Source organism: Hevea brasiliensis, chromosome 5 (assembly GCF_030052815.1).
Source record: "Hevea brasiliensis isolate MT/VB/25A 57/8 chromosome 5, ASM3005281v1, whole genome shotgun sequence".
NCBI classification, from domain to species: Eukaryota; Viridiplantae; Streptophyta; class Magnoliopsida; order Malpighiales; family Euphorbiaceae; genus Hevea; species Hevea brasiliensis.
Genome location: NC_079497.1, coordinates 5,054,969 through 5,081,678, shown reverse-complemented (window position 1 = coordinate 5,081,678; position 26,710 = coordinate 5,054,969). Strand labels below are relative to the sequence as shown.

General features: G+C 32.4%; 3 protein-coding genes and 1 non-coding gene across 4 annotated transcripts; 1 reads left to right on the top strand and 3 right to left on the bottom strand.

Moving 5' to 3' along the window:
• The first annotated feature begins 7,424 nt into the window (after positions 1-7,424).
• LOC110663575 (secreted RxLR effector protein 161-like) lies at positions 7,425-12,790 on the top strand. Its single transcript, XM_058147637.1, has 3 exons — positions 7,425-7,815; positions 7,870-8,006; positions 12,773-12,790. The coding sequence occupies exons 1-3, from the start codon at positions 7,425-7,427 to the stop codon at positions 12,788-12,790; spliced, it is 546 nt and encodes a 181-aa protein (XP_058003620.1).
• Positions 10,438-10,545, bottom strand: LOC131180373 (small nucleolar RNA R71). Its single transcript, XR_009149149.1, has one exon. It is a non-coding gene; the product is annotated as a small nucleolar RNA R71 (small nucleolar RNA).
• An 8,466-nt stretch (positions 12,791-21,256) lies between the features above and the next one.
• LOC110663576 (B3 domain-containing protein At2g31420-like) lies at positions 21,257-22,000 on the bottom strand. Its single transcript, XM_021822935.2, has one exon. It carries the CDS (start codon positions 21,998-22,000, stop codon positions 21,257-21,259), a length of 744 nt encoding a protein of 247 aa, XP_021678627.2.
• Positions 22,001-23,248: 1,248 nt separating this feature from the next.
• On the bottom strand, positions 23,249-25,964 carry LOC110661288 (pentatricopeptide repeat-containing protein At3g49170, chloroplastic). The gene has a single exon (XM_021819882.2). The coding sequence runs from the start codon at positions 25,934-25,936 to the stop codon at positions 23,363-23,365; it is 2,574 nt and encodes an 857-aa protein (XP_021675574.2). The 5' UTR covers positions 25,937-25,964; the 3' UTR covers positions 23,249-23,362.
• Positions 25,965-26,710: the final 746 nt, after the last annotated feature.

Below are 26,710 nucleotides of genomic sequence, written 5' to 3'. Positions count from 1 at the left end.
AAAATTAGATAAAAAAATTAAAAATTAATAAAATAAAAATTTCAAAAAAATACAAAGATTAAATTGAATATTTTGCTGTTAATATTTATATAGGAAGTTTAGTTAGAATTTAAAAAAAAAAAAATTTCGATCGCAAGAGGCGTCCAAATTTAAAATAGACTTGGAATGCTTCTGAAAGTCCAACTTTGGACTTATTTCAGTGGTCTTATTTAATTGCTAATTTTGGTCGAGCATGTGTTGAGGAGCTCCTAAGTTTGTGAGTGCTGGTAAAGTTTGTGAGCAGAAAAGCAGGTTAGAGAGGCTTTATATGCAGACTAGCTAAAACTATGCATATGCCTCTTGTTTTTATTATTATTATTATTTTTAAATGGTCCTAACTCAGTTTTGGAATGTATCTATAAAGTATACAATTATTGATTTTGATAGGCATAATATGCAAGTTAACCCCTGAATTTTACTAAAAAATCTTTGTGGTGTATTGAACTTTTAAAACGTTATATGACATACTTCAACTGTTGCAAATGTTCCATGATACACTTTGACTCTTATAATGTAGAATTAATATATCTTTTGGTCTGCTGATGTGGCAATTTACTGACTAGAATTTGAATGGTATCTTAAATTTATTTTTGATATGTACCTTGAGATATTTATGGGAGCTAAAGTGTGTCATGGAACTTTTTAAATGTTCAAATTGTCATGATATTTTTTTTGACAAAATTTAGGTGTGAAATGGTACATTTGACCATTTTGATATTTTATAATTAAATTATATCATAAACTTTGTTTGGCGGTTAAAAGGGATGTTCAGATAAGCTAATCACTTGCCCTCGATAGTAAATACTATACTTTTCACACTCACACATATTTACAAGCACTCTTATTGCACTTATGTCGAGGATAAAATAGGAGTGAGCATTCGGTTCAAACTGAATTGGACCGAACCGAATCGAATTAAATTATAAAACCAAACCGTAAATTTTATAAACCGAACCGAATCGAAATGGGTGAAAAACTGAATCGAACCTAACCGTTCTATTTCAGTTCGGTTCGGTTTAAACCAATCGGTTTGATTTTTTATTGATTTTTTAATTTAAACTTGATTTTCAAGTTATTGATCTAATTTTAACTTTGGTTTGAACCTAATAACCATTAATCAATGAAATTAAATAATTAATATATATATAATTAAATATAATTCATAAATTTTCCATAAAAATAAATCAATTCAAAAATCGATTCAGTTCGATTTAGTTTGATTTGACTATATAAATTACTATTCGGTTCGGTTTAACCGAATTTTTTCTCTTCAAAACCGAAACGAACCGAAATAACCGAAATTTTTATAATGTAAAACCGAACCGAACTGATTTAATTTTAAAACCGAACCGATTGAACCGAATTGATTCGGTTCGGTTCGATTTTTCAGTTTGAACTGAATTCTGCTCAGCCCTAGGATAAAGCTTAGGATACATTTGTAGATGGATTTAAGCTTCAAACTTTTCAAGTTGAATAAATCTCCCTTGTCGTTTAAACTAATCCTTTAATATTCTTTTAATTTAAAAATGATATAAAATTTGAACTAATCTTTTAATATTCTTTTAATTTAAAAATAATCCAAAAAAGTGACATGATATGATAAATATAATCTATTATAATTTCCATTTTTTAATAATAAAACTGTAAATTTTAACCGATAAATTGAAATTGCTTAGTAGATCAGACCAACAATTTAAGACAGATTTTCAAACTACATGCTTTAGTTTGATATTTTTCTCCACAACAAATTTTGGTTTATTTCGTTGCCATGAGAGCCTCACAATCACATAGTAGCGGTAACTAGCGTCGTGCGTTGTTCTTGAAAGTTCCAAATAGAAGAATTGTAACATATTATATCGGAATTAAAAAAATTATTATTATAAAAATCGTACCAAACTTATATTTACTGTTTTAATTTAGTTTTGGTTCTCCATTAAAAACCGAATCAATATCATACCAAAACCGTAAAAAAATAAAACCAAATTGAAAAATCAATTTTATACATATATTTTTTTATATATAATTTATAATTTTAATAAAATTACACACACACACACACACACGCAATTAAGATTATAATGCATATGATATTGCTGTGAGCTCCTTAATTTGACCGATTCAAGAATGATATAAGTCTGCAAGTGAACCAAAATGTGAGGTCAGTTGCCCTTGGACAACTATTCCAACTATAAGTTAGTGATAAGAATTTAAGAGTAATGTATGCAGAGAATGTTGTAATGAAATGAGCAAAGTAAGTGTACTTGATTTTTGGCATTACTCTGATATATATAGGCTAATGTTTATTGACTATTGTAGGTGGCTGCAAGATTCTTGTTTTTTTTTACTGTGGTCCCAAAATCCTTGACGAACATAACTCATGTTAGATATATGATCCTTATTAGTTAGTTTATTCAAGCTATCAAGGCAATGTAGACCATTATGATGGTTTGAGCTACTATTCGGTTATGCTAACCAAGTCATGTCTTGCTCTAACATTTGGCCAGCCATGTCACTCTTTGACCAAGTCAAGTAGACTATTTGACCTTTTAACCGAGCAATTGACTAAGTAATCTAAGTATGATATATATGATTAAAAAATATATAGAAAATAATATAATATTTTTATTTATTAAGAAATATGTATAATATATTTTTTATATTAATTTTTATTTTAATATTAGAGTTATTATTTTTATTGTTGTTTTGATATTAGAAATTTAAGATTATTTTTACTATTTTAAAATGAATTTAAAAAATTATAACTTTTAGTAAAAAAATAAAGATTTAAAATAGAACTAGAACCAAAATTGAAATTGAAATGAAACAAAAATCATATTAAAATTACTTAGAACTAAATCAAAATCAAAACCAAAATTTAATTTCAAATTTGATTTCAAAAATCAAAAAATTAAAAATTTATTCCAATTTCGATTCATTGCTAAAGCCATATCAGAATCACAACCATAAACACTTTCAGGGACATGGTTAAGATCATTGGTGATAATTCTGATATTATTTAAATAAAAGTAATTGACTAACTTCATTTTTGTTATTTTTATGGCTTAATATTTAAAAAAATCTAAAACTTTACTTGTTTTTGCAATTATAGCTATTTTTTTTTTTTACCAATTTTGGCCTAATTTAAAAGTTTACAATTTATTATGGCTCAGTCAAAATTGTGGATCTGGAAACACTGACATGGCAGCTAACGTGGCAAAAATATCACTTTTTAATATGTTTTTGCTAAATGTGGCAAGTGACGTGGTAGCTGACGTAATAAAAGTATTATTATTTTATATGCTATTACTGACGTGGCATAACTTTTATAATTTAAAATATCTAAAATTTTTCAAATTTTATTAATTATAGTAAATTCTATAAGTTTGTTTCGTTTATAGTCAATTGACTAATTTTGATCAAGTATCTAACTTGATCAAAATTAATATTTTATTACCTTAACAAAATTGTAAAAATAATATTTATATTACTTAGTATAGTAAAAAAAATAATTTTCCTCTTTCTCTCCCCTCATTTTTTATTTAAAAATAAAAAATTCATGCAAAAAATGTCAATAATAATAGTATTCATCATTTTAGCAAATAATAATAATAAAAAACAGGTGGTTGAGTATTTATATATTATTGGTTGATAGTAGGTGGAGAGAGAGAGAGAGAGGGGTGGGGTGGAGTGGATGGAGGGTGTATACATACATATTATTAGATAACAATAGCTAGAAGGAGAGAGAGAGATGAGTCGAGGAATATTTTTAATTTTAAATAAATAAAAATTTATCAATTTTAATAAATAAGTTCTATAAATACCCAAATAAAAATGAGAGAAATAGGAGAATATTATTATTTTTTTGTTATACTAAATAATACAAATATTCATTTTTAAAAACTGTATTAAGTAAGAAAATATTAATCTTGACCAAATTAAATAAAAATTAGTCAATTAATTATAAATAAAATAAACTTATAGAATTGGTTATAATTAATAAAAGTTAAAAAAGTTTTAGATTTTTTAATTATTAAATTTAAATATTATTTGTCATGTTAACTGCTTCAACTCTTACTTGTTGCATAAAAGCAGTTAGAATATTTTTAATCAAGCAGTTAGAATATTTTTAATTTCTAAATTATTGTATTATAAAAATTTTGATATCTTCTGTATATATTTTTTTGGTATTAAAAATTTTGTATAATTTTTATCCTAAGAGTTCTAATTAATTTTGAAAAACAATAGAAATAAAGTATGAATAAAGTTATAGGCCTTAATGACTTTTTAATAATTCATTCTAAAGAATTTAAATTTCAAAAAATAATTAAAAGAAAATATTTTAACATATCTTTGATCACTTTATTTATTGTAAATAATATATATGATTCATTTGCAGTGCTTTTAATAAGTGAGAAGGGAGGAACATCGAGATTTTCAAAATCACTCTTCATTATTTTTATTATTTATAAAAGTACAAAAAATGTTTTAATAAAAAATTGTTAGTTCTAACATCTTTATTTTAACAAGATAAAGTGAAGTAATAAAATAAATATCTTTTGCCTTACAATTCCTATTTAAATGGACTGTAATAACTTTATTAAAAAAATTGAAACTATTTTAAAAATAAATTTTAGTAAATAATACATTTTAACTTGTAAAATTCAAGTATCCATATTCCCATACCATATTTATGGTATTTTATTTATAATATTTCAATTAACTTATAACTTCTTAATTTTATTTTTATAACTCTTTTGAATCAACTTTAATTAGAAATAAAATATAGTCATACAAAAGAATAAATAAATTTAATTGGTTATTAAAAATAATATATAATAATAATATTATATTGTATAAAAAATTTAAAGAAAATTATATAAAAAAGTTTTAAATCACGTGTTTACATAATATAATGCGTAAATCTACGTGCAACGCACGTTAAGGTAAAAACTAGTATTATTAAATATTAAAAGTTCATTGAATATTATTAAGTTTTTATTTTGTGATTTTTGATATTTAAAATTTAAAATATATAAAACATATTAAATAAAATATTTAATTAAATTAATTTAATAAATTTATACTATATTTAATTAATTAATTTATAAATATTAAAATCTAAAAAAATAATAATCACATATTTTTAACAATTTTACATCCAAAATATATATCATATAATTATTAAACTGGATAATATACTTATTGAGAAAATGTAATTTAAATATATTTATCAATATAATTATTTTTGTATATACAAAATAAATTAAATTAAATTAAATTATTAATAATATAAATACGGTGAGTATGCTACTATATTGTTGTATAAATTTTATTAAGATGTAGAGAATTTAAAAGCCTAATGATTCTCGTTGTGCCTCTATATTCACTTTCGACGGTTGTGGATTACTACAATTATGGAAAAAAAAAAGCATATTATTAGGATGATATATAATTTATAATTTAATTAATCTTAATATAATTATCTTATAAAATTAATTTTTGAAAATAAATGACAATGTAAAGATGATAAAGATATGTATGATATAATTTATAAATGATATACAGTAATAATTAAATATTAAAAAAATAAATATTTACTAAAAACATTAACATTTAAATGTAATTAATTTGGAGGATTTAAATATCAAAATCACGAATTAATGCAAGTAAACTAAATAAATAATCAAAGTATTAATTACTAACGATTTAACCAAATTAACTATTTTTGTATTAGAACTTGACTTAATTCGATTTAAATAATTTAATTTAAATGATTTTATAAAAAAACTATATACTTAAATTAAATTTTAAAATGACAAAATTTATTTAAATGTTATTATTTGACATAATTTTTCAAAGACTCTGCTTATTACCATTACTTTTAGTTTCTATTTCCTTGGTTTATGCGATGAAGTGCACAGGAAGTGCACAGGAAGTGAATATAGAAACTCAATTGCAATTCTGCCAGAAACTCAATCACTGTCAGTGAAGTGCACAGGAAGCTGGTTAGCCAAGATAATATTTTTTCAGAGGCAATACAATCAATATATTCTAAATCCACCAAGTATAGCTCCATGGATCATAACAGCTTCAAATTGCCAATAACATAATTATAAATGACATATAGTAATAATTAAATTTAAAAAAAAATCAATATTTTCTAAAAACATTAAGTATAATTAATATGGAAGGATGACTACCATCCTCTGAATATGTAAGAGCTTAAGGCGTCATGGCACCAAGAGTATAAGCTAAAACTTTTGTTCTTTCAAAAGGAGTTGCAAGTTTACCGGGACCTTTAATTTCAACCTTCCCAAAGGCTGTAGCTAACAAGAAATCTGTGTATTTGTAGAACTGATAACAAGAAATCTGTGTATTTGCAGAACTGATAGTCCATAGCCCATTAATACTCCATTCCTGCATTAAATGCAACTCAATTGGTTATTCTGAAATTACCAAAATAATCTATGTTCTGAGACGATGTTACAGTTGCTGACTGGCTGTCTTGTGAAGTGAACAGACCCCTTGGCTGTGACATGGATTTGCCTTAGGGATTATATGAGGAAATCAAATTCTGGAGGGATACAGGTAGAAAGTAGATGTATTGTGCCACCACACATAGAGAGACACCAGGAGAGATTAAAACTTTTAAACAACAGCTCTTTATGTTCTAACAGCATTTTCATTGGCTTATTCCTGAAGCATATTTTGTCTGTAAATATCAAGAGCAGAAGGATCTTCATAATTTTATCCAACTTCATAATTTTATCAAGAGCTGAAACCAAGAGAAACAAAAGAAATGTTTGGAAACCAAGGATATACAAGCTGATGGGCTTCAATCATGCTCTACAGAATAATTGTTGGATTTAGATAGTTTATCATAACGACCGAATGATTAAAACATCAAACTAAAACTCAAATTGTCTCAAGTATCATTAAAAAATTCTCAGAACCAATAAATTCTCAAAAGAAACATCAGATATGTTTAACTATAGAAATTTAATATAACTTGCAAGGAGCAAGATAAAAACACTTATTAATTACCCATTAATTTGCTTTATCTTGCATAGAAATAACTATTACAGCACTCCAACTCTAAACTAGCAAATTGTAATGTAGTTTCAGGACCAACATAGTACTATGACTTGTATTTGCAGCATCCCCATTCTCCCCTTTACTGCCACTACTGCTCCTCAACCTTAAATAGTGCCAACCAGAGATCTCCATTATGCCTAAAAGGCCACCACTGCACCATTATTGTTTCTCTGTATGTTGACGATCTATTGGTCACGGGTAACAATCAATTATTGATTCATCAGTTCAAGGGGGAGCTGAAAAGAAGTTTTGAGATGAATGATTTGGGGAAAATGTTTTATTTTCATGGTATGGAAATCCTGCTCCTTCATCAAGGAATCTTCATGAGCCAAAGGAAATATGCAATTGAAATTTTAAAGAAGTTTGGGATGGAAAATTGTAAGACAGTAAGTACTCCAGCTGTGCAAGGTGAAAAGCTTAGCAAAAGTGATGAAGCAAGGAAGATTGATGCAAGTCTTTACAGGAGTCTTATTGGATGCCTACTATATCTGTCACCTGCCAGACCAGATATTATGTATGCAACAAGCATACTTTCCAAGTTCATGCAAAGCCCATGTGAAGTGCATTATAGAGCTGCAAAGAGGGTGATGCGATATGTGAAAGGAACAGCAGACTTTGGTGTGTTATATGCAAGACATGTAGAAGTAAATCTAATGGGCTTCACTGATAGTGATTGGGCAGGTTAATGTAATGACATGAGAAGCACCTCTGGTTACTATTTTTCTATTGGCTCAGGCATGATTTGTTGGAGTTCCAAGAAGCAAGAGACTGTGGCACAATCCAAAGCTGAGGTAGAGCATATTGCTGGTGCACATGCTATAAACCAAGCCATTTGGCTCAGGAAGTTGCTAGTTGATTTGAAGCATGAACAGGTAAATGCTACTGAGGAGCTAAGTGGCAATAAATCTGCTGTTTCTATTGTAAAAAATCTAGTCTTTCATGGAAAGACCGATGCATACATTTTGCATAGTCATTTAGGTTTAATTTCATGGCCATTTTATTTGATTATTAGTCACTTTTAGCTAATTTCATTAGTTATTTAGATAGTTTTTCATAATTGCCAATTTTTGGATTAATTTGTAATTTTACTTTGTTTTGTAGGAAAAATGTTGTTTTTGAGGGACTAAAAAGAAAATTTGCCATTGAGGAGTGATTTCTACAGCCAAAGATGTCAAAAACAAGTTTCAAAGTTGAAATATGCATTGGCCAAATTGTGCATAACTTGCCGCATAAGTTATGCAGTTCTGCATAAGGAGAAGAAACTGTCCCCACTACTTGCCAAAATCTGCATAAGTTGCCGCATAACTTATGCAGATTCGTGCCTCCCTTATGCAACCTCACAGAATTGTGCATAACTTATGCAGTCTTGCACCTTGCTCATGCAATTTCACATAAGAGAGTCAGAAACCAGCCGAAAACTGCATAAGGGACTGCATAACTTATGCAGTCCACTTATGCAGTCCCACAAAGACTTCATAATGAGTTGGCACAAGATTCCCTCAGAAAATCACACCTCAAACACACCATTTTAGGGCTCCTTGTCAGAAAAAAAGTTATAAATAGACCCTTATCCCATTTTAGAAAGGGAGAAAAAGAGGAAGAAAAGGAAAAGGAGAGGGCAGCAGCTGAAGAGTCACAATCGTCTCCCACACCATTTCCAACCAGATTTGGAGATTTCTTTCTTTTCTTGCATTTTTCCTACCTTTCTAGTGTTGGGTTTCTTGTTTCTTAGCTTAGATTAAAGCTTTATTTCCATATTAACTCAGAATATCTTGTAAATATTATGTGTAGTGAGTAGTTTTAAATAGATTCTGGAGTAAGGGATGTAATATTTGAGATATTTTGTGGATTTTGATTGGGTAATCCATATTTTGTGGTCTTAATGAGTTTTATTCATTTCTTGTGTGCTTAATGACATGCTTAGTGTAGGATCCCATTAAGTGATGTTCTTAATCCATGGTTGAGGCACCGAAAGGAGAAGGCCTTGTGATAGATAATCAAGAAATTGGATTTAATTAACTTAGATCTAGAAATAGACTAAGGATTAGGAGGATTCACAGATTCATTAAAGAACCTAATGGGTCTTAATTAACTCTAACTCCACGAAAGTAAGATTAGATTGATTAAGGCACTCTTTGTCTCACTCAAAAGGGTATTCAAAGGATTTAAGAATTAATCTCCTTAAAACCCGTAAGTTCCATAAGATTGGATAACCAATTTAAAATCCCAAAATAGCTTGAATATGAACTCCCAAACTCCGGAATCGCCTTTTTATCATTGTTAATTTCTAATTGAATTTAATTACTTGCCAATTTAAATCTTGCCATATTTGAATTTGCTTATTTTAATTTGATACAAATTTAGTTTAATCATTACATTGTTGAATAGACTATTAATCTCACACACATAAAATTCACACTCCAATACCCATCAATTTATTGCTTTAATTTCAAAAATAGTTCAATTTAGTCAACTTTTTATATCAAAAATTCAATCATTAACACAACTCCTCGTGGGAATGATATCTTTTCTATATTACTTGTACGACCCGTGCACTTGCGGTTGGGCCACATCAAGTTTTTGGTGCCGTTGCCGGGGAGTTGTTTGTTTAGGATTGAATTCTTGATTATTTTAGTTGTTTATAGATTTATCTTTGTTATCTTTTCATTTTGTGTTTGTTCTTTTTCAGGTACTCTTAATCTTTTATGAGAAGAGCTAGAAGCACAAGTGACACATCCTTATTATTTGATCCTGAAATTGAGAAATTTATAAAGCCAACAAGAAAGAAACTAGAAAAAGGAAAGAAGCTTTGAGAGAAACTGAAATTGAAGCAGACATGGCTGATGAAAGAATTAGAATTGGTGGTGGTAATGCTAGAAATAATCGAAACAATGAAAATGCAGCCCAAGGTGAAGAAGTTGTTAATGCTAATGTGCCTAGGGGAAGTATGATGGATCATGCTTTTCCTTATTTTGATGACTTGAGAGAAAATATAGCAAGACCAAGAATTGATGCAAATAGTTACAAGATGGATTTTGGGGTTCTTCAAATGATACAAAATTCTCAATTTGGGGGACATCCTTCTGAAAATCCACACACACATCTAAAGAAGTTTACTATGATTTGTGATATGCAAAAATAACCTGGAGTATCTGATGATGCAGCAAGATTGAAGCTATTCCCATTCTCTTTGAAAGATAGAGCATCGGATTGGCTTGACTCTTTACCTCACAACTCCATTACAAATTGGGAGCAACTCACTGATGCATTTCTTGCACAATATTTTCCACCTGGAAAAACTCAAGAATTAAGGAATCAAATGACAGCTTTTAGACCAAGAGAAGATGAAACTCTTTATGAGTCATGGATGAGATGGAAGGAATTAGAGAGACAATACCCACATCATGCCATTCCAAAATGGATGACAAACCAGAATTTTTACACCAATGTAACTCCTGCAATTAGAGGGATTATTGATGCTCAAACAGGAGGAGAATTTATTATGAAGTATGAAGATGAAGCTTATGAGCTATTGGAGAAAATTGCAAAGAATACTCATCTTTGGAGTACTCCAAGAGGACCAGCTCCAACTCAAAAGAGGCAAGCTACTGGAATGTATGACCTTGATCCATTTAACATGATTAATGCAAAGTTTGATGCACTTACAAATGTTTTGGCTAAGAAGATGGAAGATTTAAGTATGTTGGTTAGTTCATCATCATCATCTGGAAGTTCACAACAAGTTGCTTATGCAGAAGGAGCTACCAGCTATGGAGTAGACTATAAAGAGCAAGCTGCATATGTTGGTAATTATGGAAACAAACAAATGGGAAATCCTTACTCTCAAACTTATAATCCAACTTGGAGGAATCATCCCAACTTTTCATGGGTAAATCAGCAAAGTCAAGTCCCAAATCAGAATCTTCAGCCACAACAGCAACAAGGAATTCCATATCAGCAAAATAGGCAACCATTGCCTAATTTTCAGCAGAGAAATATGAATCCTCCACCAAAACAGCAAGAACAAAGTTTCACCACAGAAGTTTTGTTACAACAGATTCTTGCTAACCAAACTAAGCATGATGAAGAGATGAGAGAGATGAAAGCAAGGCTGGAACAAATGCAAACACACAATAGGATGCTGGAAAATCAAATTGCACAACAAGCATGCTCATCAAGTACCAAATCTATGGGGAAACTTCCTAGTCAAACAGAAAATCCAAGGAAGCAATGTCATGCCATCACACTGAGGAGTGGTAAAATAGTGCATACTGAGAAGAGTGAAAAAGTCGAGAAGAGAGAAAATGAGAAAGATGTTGAGCGAAATGAAAAACAAAAGAGTGAAAAAGGGAGTGCAAGAAAAGGTAAAGAGGAGGTTGGAGAGAAAGAAGGGAAATATAAACCTCCAGAGCCTTACAAGCTACAGCTTCCTTTTCCACAGAGATTTCAAAAAGCCAAGCTTGATAAGTAATTGTAAAGTTCTTAGAGGTTTTGAATAAGCTATATTTAAATGTGCTTTTTATTGATGCTCTTTCCCAAATGCCTTCTTATGCTAAGTTTCTAAAAGAAATTCTCTCAAATAAGAGGAGACTTGAAGATTATGAGACTGTAGCCTTAACTGAGGAATGCAGTGCTATCCTCCAAAGGAAACTTCCTCCAAAGCTCAAGGATCCAGGGAGTTTTTCAATTCCATGCCACATTGGGGAATCATGTTCTGTAAAAGCTTTATGTGATTTAGGGGCTAGTGTAAGCCTTATGCCCCTCTCCATCTATAAGAAGCTTAACTTGGGAGATCTTAAGCCAACCCACATTTCTCTTTAGTTGGTAGACAGATCAATTAAGTATCCAGAAGGAATCTTGGAAAATATACCACTGAAGGTTGGAAAATTTTACATCCCAGTTGACTTTGTCATTTTGGACATGGAAGAGGATTCTCATATGCCAATCATTTTGGGGAGGCCTTTCCTGGCTATAGCTGGTGCTTTGATTGACGTGAAAGGTGAAAAGCTTACTCTTAGAGTCGGAGAGGATCAGTTAGTCTTCAATATTGGCAATGATAAGAAGAAGCAACATAAAGATGTAGACTCTTGTTTGAGAATTGATATAGTTGATGAGTTAGTAAAAGAGCACTTTAGAAAGAGCTATCTGAAGGCTTCTCTTGAAAGTTGTCTTATCCATGAAGGGAGTATCAATTATGAAAATCCAAAAGAGGCTGCATTTGTACAACATTTGAATAGTAATCCACCTTGTCCTATGGCACCAATCTTTGAAGTTGAGCAAGTGGAGAAAAGTGAAGTAAAGCAACCATCTCTCAAAGAAAAAGATGCACCAAAGGTTGTCAAGAAAGAAATGGTCGGATTTTTAGACAAAGCAACAAGGATCTTCTCATATGATGGAAAGAAAATGAAGTATAGATTCATTGAAGCACCTATTGGAAACAGAGGCAATAAATTCCAATTTCAGCCACCATGAAATATGAAAAGAGTCCAGCTAAGGACTATAAATTAGCGCTCTTGGGAGGCGCCCCAAGTTCTTTTATTTTGTTTTTGTTGATTTACTTTTATTTGCATTACTTATGTTTTTATCTTAAATCTCCCCAAATTCAATTTTTGACATTGTTGAATCTTGTCCTTTGTAGATGTATTTCAATGGATGAAGGTTATTGCACTGCTGGAGAGCAACTCTTAATCTGATATTTTACCCATTAACTCTCCCAAGATTGTTTTATTTTCACTGCATAAGCTGTGCAGGTTTGCTTCTTGGTTTATGCAGAAAAATGAAAATTTCAGCAAAGAAGGGTTTGCAGCACATGGCATTTGTTACTTTGTTGAGGTTGGGTGTGTAACTTTTGTACATCATGTGTTTATCATATTAATATGATGGTAAGTGGGTCATTTTTGTAGTTTTGAGCTTATTTGGGTTGTGTGATTCAATGTGAACATGCTGCATTTTCTTGGCATAACTTGGGGAGTCCATTCTCATTTGTGGATAAATGTAACTTTATGCAGATTTTTATTGAGTTTTTAATGTGCTAAATGCTTATTTGCAGAATTTGAGTTGATATGGCATAATTCACAAATGCCTCTTATGCAAAACTCACTTCTACAAGCTTGTATGATGCAATTGTGATGGATTTTGTATATATTGATGTGTTTTTGGTGATAATTTCTCATGATTTATGCTTCATAGAATTACATTTCTTCATTCTAGTGTATTTTTTCAAACTTACAATTCATTTTCAATTGTAATCTCAATCTTGTTGAATTGTGCATAAGTAACTGCATAGCTTATGCAGCTTGTAGATCACAAATTTTGCCATTTTCTCATCTTGCTAAAACCTGCATAAGCCATTGCATAACTTATGCAATCCTGCATAACCACAATTCTTGTCATCTTTTATCTCTGTTGCAAACTGCATAAGGATGTGCATAGCTTATGCAATTTTGCACAGCCACATTTTTGCCAAAATTCATTTCTGCCGAAACTTGCATAAGCGTGTGCATAAGTTATGCACTCTTGCATGACTTCAAATCCTGCATTTTCAATTTTTGCTGAAATCTGCATAAGGGAGTGCATAAGTTATGCACTTCCGCATGACCACATTTCCTGGAATCCCAAAATCTGCCGAAACTTGCATAAGGGAGTGCATAAGTTATGCACTTCCGCATGACCAACTTTTCTGCATTTCCACTTTCTGCCGAGATCTGCATAAGCGAGTGCATAAGTTATGCACTTCCGCATAACCACATCTTTTGGAATTCCAAAATCTGCTGAAACTTGCATAAGGGAGTGCACGACTTATGCACTTCCGCATGACCATATTTCCTGGAATCCCACCATCTGCCGAAACTTGCATAAGGCAGCGCATAAGTCATGCACTTTTGTATAACTGACTTTTTTCACTACAAATTTCAGCCGAAACTTGCATAAGTCAGTGTATAAGTTATGCACTTTTGCATAACCAATTTTTCACACTCTTTATCTTCTACCGAAACCAGCATAAGAGAGTGCATAACTTATGCACATTCATTCTCCCCTTATGCAGTTTTACACATGTCCTGTTCAAATCAAAAAAAATTTTTTGGCACCCACTTTCCCACCTCCACTTCCCGTTGTTCCTGTTCACGCCTTTCCCCCCACGTCCATTTTTCTCGGCATCACTCCTCCTTCCCACTCCTCTTTTCACCGCCCTTTGCCCTAACTTCCCTCTGCCTCTTTTACTTTCTCCATCACCTCCTCCATTCTCACCATCGACAACACCATGGAATCGCCTCCTCATTCCCCTCAAAACTCCCCTCTCCAAGTCTCGCCCTTAGCAATGCGGCCCCCCAACCCCGATTCACCTCCACAACAAATCCCTCCACCACCTCCCATAGCCACTTATAAGAGAAAAATTTGATCGAAATCCACCCAACCCATGGCTTCTGCACCTCCTCTAACAAAACGCAAAGACCCACCTACCACTCCACTTTCAGAACCTCCACCCAAAAACCCCAAAACTTCAGCTTCCACACGATAAGGGGTTGGCGTTTCTGCCTCTACCCCACAAGCCAAATCACCCTCTTCTAGCAAAAAGCAAACTTCAGCAACAACACAGGTATCTAAACTACCTTGGCCCCTCCCTAATGCAACTCACAAGGCAACCTTTAAGAGACTCAAGGACAGGAAAGTGCAACCCACTAGGTACATTTCTGCAAATGCTCTCCAATCAGTTGGTTTATTTGATAATGTGGTTGCATACCTTGATGGTTTAGGTTGGATGGAATTTGTGCATAAACAAGAACTAGTTTATTCAGCTCTAGTTTTGGAATTTATTTCCTCATTTTCTGCTACTCTGAAATTGTATGAGATAGATTACAAGCCAACCATGAAGTTTAGGTGTTTGGGGCAAAATAGAGAGCTATCATTAAACCAATTTCATAGTATTTTTGGGTTTGCAATTGATGGACTATTTAGGGTGCCATATACAGGCATAGAGGTAGCAAATAAAGGTGTTTGGAATGCTGCTCAGTTTTGGAGGAGTATCACAAACCAACCTCAGAGTTTTTCTGCTGGCAGATCCAAGACCTCTCAAATACTAGACCCTGCACTTAGATTTATCCATAGGCTTATTGCTAGCACTATCTTGGGCAAAGGAACTAGTTCTGGTGCTGTTGGAAAATCTGAATTGTTCATGCTATGGTGTGCTTTTCACAAAGTCAAAGTTTCTCCTGGTTACTTCTTTTGTGAGCATGTGTTACATATTGCTACCAAATCCATAGGTGACATAGTCATGGGTGGGCTCATAACTGTTATAGCCAAGCATTTTGGTTTTAATCTGGAAGAGCATCCTCTACCAGCACTTTCAGACACTCTTTATTTTGATGCTACACACCTATACAAAACTGGATTCAGTTTGCCACCTTCTGACACTACACAACTAGCAGCAGATACAGGACCCACTGCACAACCAGAGGCACAATTTGTCCCACCAGTCCAACAGCATTCTACTGAACCTGCACCACCCACTTAGCCTACACAGGATACCCCAGCAGATTCTGCATAGCCTACACCTTCTGCAGCTGGACCCTCTTCATCCACAGCACCTCCTCCCTTCAACACTAAAGCCTTATTCACCTATCTTGAGAGGCTTAGTAATGATGTATACTTTGTGGATAGGAAGCTTGAAATTGGTCTTGATACCCTCAAGGATCGTCATGATCAACTCTTTGATTTTGTTATGGAAACCAGAGACAAACAAAAAGAGTTAAAAGAGATGATGAAACAACTCATGGCTTTTCTGGGAATGCCACCTCCACCTCCATCACCTCCTCCAAAACCACCCCTTCGGCAGCAACCAACTCCTTCAAGTCCTTTAGCAGCATCTTTGGACAAGGGCAAAACCATAGAATTAGATTAGTCTTTATTTTGCTTTTGTTCAAACTTCTAGGAGTTTTTCTTTTTGGATGTGCTGAAACAATTTTAGTTTGCCTTGAATTCTGTTTTCTTAAAGTTCTATTGGATGGCTATTCCATTAGTTTTTCATTGATTCTCATTGCCTTTACTGCCCTTTTGTGCATACTTGTCCATACACTGTATATATTTGCATGCCTCTACTGTTGTTTGCACATTTTTCCTTGCAATATCATTATGCAGCAGCTTTTGAATATACTGCACAGGCTGTGAAACTCCTTATGCAAATGTTCTGCATAGCCTGTGTAGTCCCTTATGCAACTCATACAGAACTGCACAGCTTATGCACCCTCCTTATGCACCTGTTCTGTACAGCATTTTCTTCTGCATAACCTGTGTAGCTTCTTATGCATCACCATCATCTCTAGAATTCTCATCTGCTCTATACCAGGTAACTCTTTTCTTTTGCTCTTAAATTTAACTATTCCTGATTATTCCTCTTTGCTTTGAGTTTTGATAATGCACTGCTTGAGACATTGAGGACAATGTCTAATTTTGAGTTTGGGGGTGTGCATTTTGATTTTTGCTACATTTTTCATATTTTGAGTATAAGAACATCTCATCCCATTCCATTTACATATATTGTAAATATTTTACATATACATCCATACATACATATACATAATACATTTACACACACATTATACATCACTTAGAAATTGTACACATTGCACACAAATAGATTTCCTCCAATTAGTTAATGCATTGCTCATTTTTAGGAATCATGCATTAAAATCTTTTGCCAAATCCCTTGAGTATTGAAAAGTTGCCTATGAGAGTGATTTGACTTACCTTTAGTTGGGTTTGTGGATTGAAAGTTTTCTAAGAGGTGCAAAGTTTTGAAGTGTTTATCCCTTGCCTATATCTTCTTAGCCAAAAAGCCATCCAACTAGTCCTTTAGATATTGGAGTGTTTAGAGGGAGTTATTGGATAAAAGGTAGTCAAATGATGTCTCACCAATCCTAGAACAAATTTTCTAAACCTTTCAAGGCGAAATACCAGCTTGTACTTGAAAATAGAGATGATTAGGCATTCTTTGATTTAAACCTTCTCATTTTAAACCTTTGGCCCTTTTCCTAATTAAAATTGACCCTTACAAACCCCTTTGAGCCTTTTTATTCCTAACTTTTCTTGAAACCCTTATTGCTACCTAGCCAATGAACCAAACACTCCAACCCTTTTCATGAGAATAATTATTTATAATATTAGGTACATAAAAAAAATAAAAAAATAAAAATAAAAAAAATACAAATAAATAAAAAAAATACAATAAAAGAGAGAAGAAATGCTTCTCATCTTGTAAAAGTGCTAGTATATGTGTTTTTCATTATTATCATTCAAATTGAAAGAAATCCACCCAAAGTAATTAAAGGAAATGAGTTTGGGGGTGGCATTTTTAGGGACAATCATCAAGAGAAAAATGCAAGATACAAGTTTAAAGTATCAAAGTGTCCCTCCATTTTTATGTGTTTTATAAAATATGCTAGCACTTGATAATTCTCATTGTGTATTTCTCTCCTCCATATATAAAAAAAAAAGAGAAAAAAAATAATAAAATAAGAAGTGTACCTTATGTTTTCAAGAATGTAAATATTCTCATGCTTTGAATCTTTTTTACCCCTTTTTCTTCTTAGCCTCATTTTGAACCCCATGGCCCCATTACATCCCTAAAAAGACCTTTGATCTCTTGATAGTACTTGCTACATTAGTGGAGATAGGAGTAGGGAATTTGCCTATGGGATTAGAAAATTATCCATTCATTCATTTAATTTCATCATTCTATATAGAGACACTTTGACTATTGATTGTCCTAGTATTCCTTTTGAGCATGACTCTCTCTTTTGATTGGTTGGTTTGGGAATTTTGAATGATAATTGACTTGATGGCTAAGCGGTGAAAGCTTGGATAAGCACTAGATTCTTTGCATTTTGAAGGATGGGTATATGGATAGTTGGTATGGCTAAAGGTATGTTAAGTTACTTTAATGGGTGATTTTCATAGCTCTTTGGATAAGGCACCCCTAAAAATTGCATCACATTTTAAAGTTTGCTTGAGGACAAGCAAAAGCTTGAGTTTGGGGGTATTTGATGCATATATTTTACATAGTCATTTAAGTTTAATTTTATGGCCATTTTATTTGATTATTAGTCACTTTTAGCTAATTTCATTAGTTATTTAGATAGTTTTTCATAATTGCCAATTTTTGGATTAATTTGTAATTTTATTTTGTTTGTAGGAAAAATGGTGTTTTTGAAGGACTAAAAAGAAATTTTGCCATTGAGGAGTGATTTCTACAGCCAAAGATGTCAAAAACAAGTTTCAAAGTTGAAATATGCATTAGCCAAATTGCGCATAACTTGCCGCATAAGTTATGCAGTTCTGCATAAGGAGAAGAAACTGTCCCCACTACTTGCCGAAATCTGCATAAGTTGCCGCATAACTTATGCAGATTCGTGCCTCCCTTATACAACCTCACAGAATTGTGCATAACTTATGCAGTATTGCACCTTGCTCATGCAATTTCGAATAAGAGAGCCAGAAACCAGCCGAAAACTGCATAAGGCACTGTATAACTTGTGCAGTCCACTTATGCAGTCCCACAAAGACTTCATAATGAGCTGGCAGAAGATTCCCTCAAAAAATCACACCTCAAACACAGTATTTTAGGGCTCCTTGTCAGAAAAAAAGTTATAAATAGACCCTTATCCCATTTTAGAAAGGGGAGAAAAAGAGGAAGAAAAGGAAAAGGAGAGGGCAGCAGCTGAAGAGTCACAATCGTCTCCCACACCATTTCCAACCAGATTTGGAGATTTCTTTCTTTTCTTGCATTTTTCCTACCTTTCTAGTGTTGGGTTTCTTGTTTCTTAGCTTAGATTAAAGCTTTATTTCCATATTAACTCAGAATATCTTGTAAATATTATGGGTAGTGAGTAGTTTTAAATAGATTCTAGAGTAAGGGATGTAATATTTGAGATATTTTATGGATTTTGATTGGGTAATCCATATTTTGTGGTCTTAATGAGTTTTATTCATTTCTTGTGTGCTTAATGACATGCTTAGTGTAGGATCTCATTAAGTGATGTTCTTAATCCATGGTTGAGGCACCGAAAGGAGAAGGCCTTGTGATAGATAATCAAGAAATTGGACTTAATTAACTTAGATCTAGAAATAGACTAAGGATTAAGAGGATTCACAGATTAATTAAAGAACCTAATGGGTCTTAATTAACTCTAACTCCACGAAAGTAGGATTAGATTGATTAAGGCACTCTTTGTCTCACTCGAAAGGGTATTCAAAGGATTTAAGAATTAATTTCCTTAAAACCCGTAAGTTCCATAAGATTGGATAACCAATTTAAAATCCCAAAATAGCTTGAATATGAACTCCCGAACTCCGGAATCGCCTTTTTATCATTGTTAATTTCTAATTGAATTTAATTACTTGCCAATTTAAATCTTGCCATATTTGAATTTGCTTATTTTAATTTGATGCAAATTTAGTTTAATCATTACATTGTTGAATAGACTATTAATCTCACACACATAAAATTCACACTCCAATACCCATCAATTTATTGCTTTAATTTCAAAAATAGTTCAATTTAGTCAACTTTTTATATCAAAAATTCAATCATTAACACAACTCCTCTTGGGAACGATATCTTTTCTATATTACTTGTACGACCCGTGCACTTGCGGTTGGGCCACATCAAAGACTAAACACATTAAAATCAAATATCACTTCCTTAGAGAAGTTGAGAAGGAAGTTTAAGTGAAATTGAAGAATTGCAGCTCAGAGGATCAAGTCGCTAAATTTAAGGAGAAATTGTTGTTGACCGTAGAAATTTGCAAACTTTTGTATCATCTATATATATAAATGAAATGAATTAGATTATGTTCCTTCCTTTCATTCCCCTTTTTTCTCTATTGTTCTTTAAACTACGAACAGAAACTGTGGTTTTGACAACATTTCACAATAATTTTATGTCAAGTTTTCCCTATTTTTTGTTGATGCAAAATGTTCAGAAATGGGATTATTTTCCTTTTCTGAAAATTGTAATTTTGAATTTTGATCCATTCAATGCTTCATGCTTCAAATACTTGATGAACAATGTCACTGTTACTAGTTGCCCCTGCTTCTTGTGTATAGAGATATGGTTAGTGTTGTGAAATGCATAATTAGCTAGGCAGTTGCTTAATTAGAATGCTTATGTTTCAGAAGATGTGAAATATTTAAAAACTATTTTGCTATGGCAAAATAGTTTAAAAGTCAATTTATTCACTTGCTGAATGCTAATATCAAACTGACATGCATATTGATAATTTACTTGACTGGTGGAGGAGGGTATGGAATAGGAATTAAGTGGAGGTCATTTTTCCTTTTCACTACAGCACTAAAAACTTCAGCCCTGTCAAGATTTTCTGGCTAAACTCCAGTGGGTACCAAGGGTACAGCCGTATCCAAGGTGTCATGGCACCAAGAGTATAAGCTGCAACTTTTGTTTTTTCAGGAGTTGCAAGTTTACCAGGACCTTTCAATACTAATAACACTCTACCACATACCAACCGAATTGTGTTCATTAAACTATTTAATTATTCAGTGTAAAGAAGTTGAAGGTTATGAACATGGTACAAAATTCTAGAGCCATCATCCTTTGATTATTGATACTTCGAAATTATTACAACCAGAATTTTCAAGTCAAACAATCTACTGGAAAATTTAGTAGTATGAATGAAAATGCAACTCAAATGGTTACTCTAAAATTGCCAGTAATCCCATACAAGTTGATGGACTTCAATAATAATTGTTGCATTTAGATGGATAGCATAGCAGAAGAACGATTAAAAGATTAAATTCAATTTGTCTATGGAATAATTGAACATGTTGATGAATCTATGAAATATAATAGTGTATCAATTATATAAAAGATGTTTAACTGTAGAAATTTAATATAACTTAGCAAGGAAGAAGACAAAAGAAATAACTATGTACTACGATTACAGCACTCCAACTCTAGTTAAACTAGCAAATTGTGAATGTAGTTCTAGGTCCAACATAGTACTATGACTTGTGCACCATCGCCATTCTCCCCTTTCCTGCCACTACTGCTCCTCAACCTTAAACAATGCTAACCAGAGATCTCCATTGTGCCTAAAAGACCACAGCTGCACTATGTAATTTTGTTTGAACTTCCCTGATGATTCCTTTCCAAGACTTTCTTCCAACTAGATGTCAACACATAGGTACTGCTACTTTTCAAATTCCATTGCCTTAGCAACATCTCAGACTCAGAACCACAAGGTTCCATGAGTGTAACTGGTATTTTCTCCTTGGGCTCCTTTAACTCTCTCTTCTCATCCTCTGTAAGAAAACTGAAATCTCTTATCTGCTTAAAAGGGATTGAGAAACGATTGTGATGAGTATTCAAATCAGTGGCAAACATCTGTTTCATTATTACCAACTTCACATCAATGCCTCCTCTTGCTTGAATTTTATGCCACCATTCCTCAGGCATGTCAGTAGGTGTCTTCAAACCAAAATTTGCAAAATTGATTCTGTAGGCCTTGGTCTCTTCAGCAATTTCTTTTTTCTTCTGCTCATCTTCGTTGCTGCTACCACTTTGAAAGCATCGCTTGCCACTAACCCTTTTCTTGTTCTCATTCCCGCTCTTGCTCCCAAAAGACTTCACATGAAGAAGTAAAGATGAATGAGAATGAGGTTTCTTGTCTACGTGTTGTCCATGGCCCCTGCTTTTCTTGGGCACATATGCAGCAAGTCGGTCATCATGCTTGATCATGGCTTCAGCTCTTACTTGTTGCATAAAAGTAGTCAGAATACTTTCTTCCATTAACTTGATCGCAGCCACCATTCTGTCGAAACACCCACCGTCATCTGCATCAAGAACTCTGCCCATCTTTATTTCTCCCTTTTCTAGCGAAAAAATATTTCTACACATTTCAACAAGCACAAACCTACATATAGTTTATGACTTCAATTAATCCTTGAAGATTTGCGATCTATTGATATACTTCATTCGTTTTCTTTCCATTAATTAATTGTTTGTGATATCTTGTGATATCTTTTATCTGTAGATATCTTTCATTAGTTTTTTTTTTTTTACATTAATTAATTATTTGTGATATCTTTCATCCGTTGATATTTCCTTATTTCATTTATAGTAATCTTGCTCTGCTTCAGAATCTTGAAAGCACGCTTGTGTCTAGCTCCATTATCATTGGTTGACATTAATTCTTTATTATCTCTAATTTATTAATAGTTATTATTTTAGCAGACAAAGTAAATTTTTAATATGTATAATTTATTAGTGGTTACTTTAGCTTTTAATATTTAAAATTATGGGATTTTTATATAATTTATTAATGGTAATTTAAATTTGGTCATGATCATGAGTTTATTCTCAAAATTTAATTTTTTTTTTAATTTCTAAATTATTGTATTATAAAAATTTTGATATCTTCTGTATATATTTTTTTAGTATTAAAAATTTTATATAATTTTTATCCTAAGAGTCGTAATTAATTTTGAAAAACAATAAAAATAAAGTATAGATATAGTTGTAGGCCTTAATGAGCTTTTAATAATTCATTTTAAAGAATTTAAATTTCAAAAAATTATTAAAAAAATATTTTGTTATATATCTTTGATCACTTTATTTATTGTGAATAATATATTTAATTCATTTGAAATTCACCTTCCATTTGTATCGAGAGTTTCCTAAATAGCATACGCACTTGCAGTGCTTTCAAGAACTGAAATAGGGAAAAAAAAAAGAAATAGGCGCATTTACTTTTACATTTACGTACCCATTAAGTGAGTAAAAAAAAACAAACAAAATTCTTGCTAATCGCAAAACACACACTCATTAAGTTTATTGAATTTTGGGCTATCCATGTGTATAATATGCTTTCTTTTCCCCAGAGTATATTTGCTTTAAAGCTTCACAAGTAATGTGTTTAAAATTTTGCTATAACTAAATAAGTTAATTTGAGTGATAATTGAGCTTTTGTTTTGATACGGTAAAAAGATATGTTCAAATCAATTTTGGTGTAATGAGATTATTTTTTTATTTTTAGTGATTTTAAGGGTTCACTCCTTTCACCTGATGCATTCAAAATAAAGAATAAGATCAAGAATATTTGAGTGATCATCAAAGTGACAATTCTTGAAATTTGGAAGCTATTTGCAATCGCATTACAAGCAGTACGTCGAGACAACTCAAGAATAAGACCAAGATCACCATTAGCTCCAACTCATTTTACCAGTAATCATTACAAGAGCATTTCCCATCCTTGAAATGATGGAATCGATTGGAATCCCTCACCACAATTTCTCTTCCTTTGACGATTGAAAAGTATTTGAATGCTGTGTGACAATCTCCACAAACTCTAAGATTCTTAAAAACCCTTACTGGTTTAGATTTAGATGTGCTGATGAAACCAAATGCAACAGCAATTTTCTCAGTGTGTTGAAACAAATATTGCTCCTTTTGCTCCTCCTCAACATCATGAAGAACAAAATCTGTGCTTGGAACATAGCCCAATTCCTTTATTTTTAGAGCCAATTGATCCAGTTCATCATAAATCTCTAAAACTTGTGGGTGTGAAGTATCAGCCACATAGAACTTATGCACTTTATTTTCCACCTCGATCCAGCTACAACCTGCTTCTTTAGTCAAATTTCTCTCTTTCATGTTTTTTCTAGTTTCTGCCACTTCATCCCATTGACCAGTAGAAGCATACAAATTTGATAGAAGGATGTATGCCGCTGTGTCATTTGGGTCTTGCTCAAGAATCATCTTAGCAGCATGTTTCCCAAGATTTATGTTACCATTTACTCGACAAGCTCCGAGAAAAGTACGAAGCACCAAAGCATCAGCCTTGAAAGGCATCGAGTTAATGAATTCCATTGCTTCCTCAAGACATCCTGATCGGCCTAGTAAATCAACCATACAAGCATAATGTTCCATCCTTGGGACAATACCATGTTCCATACTCATTGATTTGAAGTGTTTCCATCCCTCGGAAATCAAACCCACATGACTACAAGCTGATAAAACAGCAATATATGTGACCTCATTTGGCCTCACACCTGCCTCTAGCATTTTGTGGAAGGTCTCCAAAGCCCTTACGGCAAATCCATGTTTTGCAAAACCAGTGACCATTGAAGTCCAAGATATAACATTGTGATCTCCCATACCATTAAAAACTTGAAAAGCAGCTTCTATATCTCCACATCTAGAGTACATAGAGATCAAAGCATTAGAAATGTGAAGGCTTGAGTTGAAACCTGATTTCAGTATCCGAGCATGGATTTGCTCACCTTTACCAATTGCACCAATACTAGATGCTCCGCTCAAAAGGCTAGCAAATGTAAAAGCATCAACCTGAGTCCCTGCATCCTCAATTTCAATAAAAAGTTCAAATGATTCTTCAGAATTCAAACTCTTTGCATAAGCACTGACAATTGTATTATAAGAAATCAAATTCTTCTCAAATAGAACATTGAAAGTTTTCCTAGCATTTTCCATATTACCACATCGAGCATACATGCTAATAAGAGAATTCCCCACACAATTAACTGATGCAAGCCCCAATTTCACTGCATAGGCATAAACTTGTTCACCCATAGGCAGATCAGAAAGATTTGCACATGCCTTGAGAATGCTAGAAAATGTGAAATGGTTTGGTTTGACTTGTCCTTTAATCATTTCAAGGAATAATTCAACAGCTCCCATATCATACCCTCCACTCTGCACATACCCTGTAATAATTGCAGTCCAAGACATAACATTATGATCTGACATCCGATCAAACACCTTCCTAGAATCAGCCATAAATCCATCCGTTGTACACTTTGCATACATATCCACCAAACTACACCCAACACAAACATCCAAAAACAATCCTGATTTTATGGCCCAAGAATGCAATTGCTGCCCAAATGATAACAATCTCAATTCTGCACAAGCCGAAACAACCCCGCTTAGTGTATATTTATCTGGTATATACTCACTCGAAACCATATTGATAAAAAAATCAATAGCATCTCGTGAATAGCCCAATTGCTGAAGCCTAGTTATCAGCAAAGTCCAAGTAACAACATTTCTCTCTGTCATTTTACTGAACACCTTATATGCAGAATCGAAATCACCACTCCCCATTACAAACATGTCAATCAAAGCACACCCCACACACACATGAGAGTCAAAATATCCACTTTTTATCACAGACCCCAAAATTATTTGACCGATAGAAACATTGTCCTTATTTGAACAAGCACGGATAACTGCAGTATAGCAGTACTCATTAGGATAAAACCCGCAATCAAGCATATCAATATATGTATTTACAGCCTCATATTCCATTCTATTATTAGCATAACAAGAGATCAAAGCACTCCATGAAACCAAATCCCTCTTATCCCCCATACATTCAAAAATACTATTGGCTTTGTCCCATTCACCACATTTAGAGTAGAGGCTAATCAGAGAATTGAGAATGACCGAGTCGAGCTCCAGTCCAGACTGAGTCAAGTAATCATGGACGAGTTTACCCTGTTGGAAATTATTTGCACGGATGCAGGATTTGAGGAGAAGGGAGTAGGTGATGAGGTCTGGATGAGTCCCTTCTTGGGACATGATATCGAGGGTTGAGATTGCTTTGCGGAGGTGGCCGGCATCGAGGTGGTGGATGAGGCGGTCCTTGAGGGAGTGGAAGCGGCTGTTATGGTGGTTAAAGAGCGACGAAGATGGATGAAGGTTTTGGCGCGAAGGTTGGTTGTGGGGTTTCACAGGAGCCACTGATAGAGGGAGTTTGGCGAGGCTTATCATGCTTGTCCCCTGACGGCTCGCTTCATTATTTCCGAGTTTATTTGTAAAATAAAGTAATGGCTATATTCATAAAATTTAAATTTAGAACCAAAAAAAAAAATTTTTTTCTCTATTTTAAATATTAAGAAATGAAAAAAGAATTTAAATTTATTTATTAAAGTTCTACGAACATAAAATATTATTCTATTTTAATCATTATAATATAAAATAAATGATTATTAATTAATTATTATTTCTAGAAAATACCTATTTCCATAGCCTAATTGATTAGAGCAATAACTAATTTATACAAAATTTCAAATTATTTTTTAAAATTAAGAGTTGATTAATAATTTAATTTGAATTAATTTACTTGATATAAAAATGATTTAATATTAAAATATGATAAAATAGTAGTGAAAGAAATGAAAATAAAAATAAAAACATCTAAAATAACATGAATGAAGCAATAGAAAAAAATTTATAACCTTTAAATATTGATACAAAATTAATTTCGAACATAATTGAATAGAAAAAAAAATGATTCACATATCCAATTTTAACTAGCTTCGGAAACTTAGTTATTATTGTTGTTGTATATATTTTAATTAATTATATATAACTTTTATAGTAAATATAAAGGGAAATTTTATTTTTAGTCTTTAGATTATAATAAGAATTGCAACGTGTAAAGTATTTATGAAAATTATCTATATAAAATATATTAATAATTAATAATTTTAGATGAAATTGCAAAAAAAAACATGTACTTTTAATTTTTTACAATTATACCCT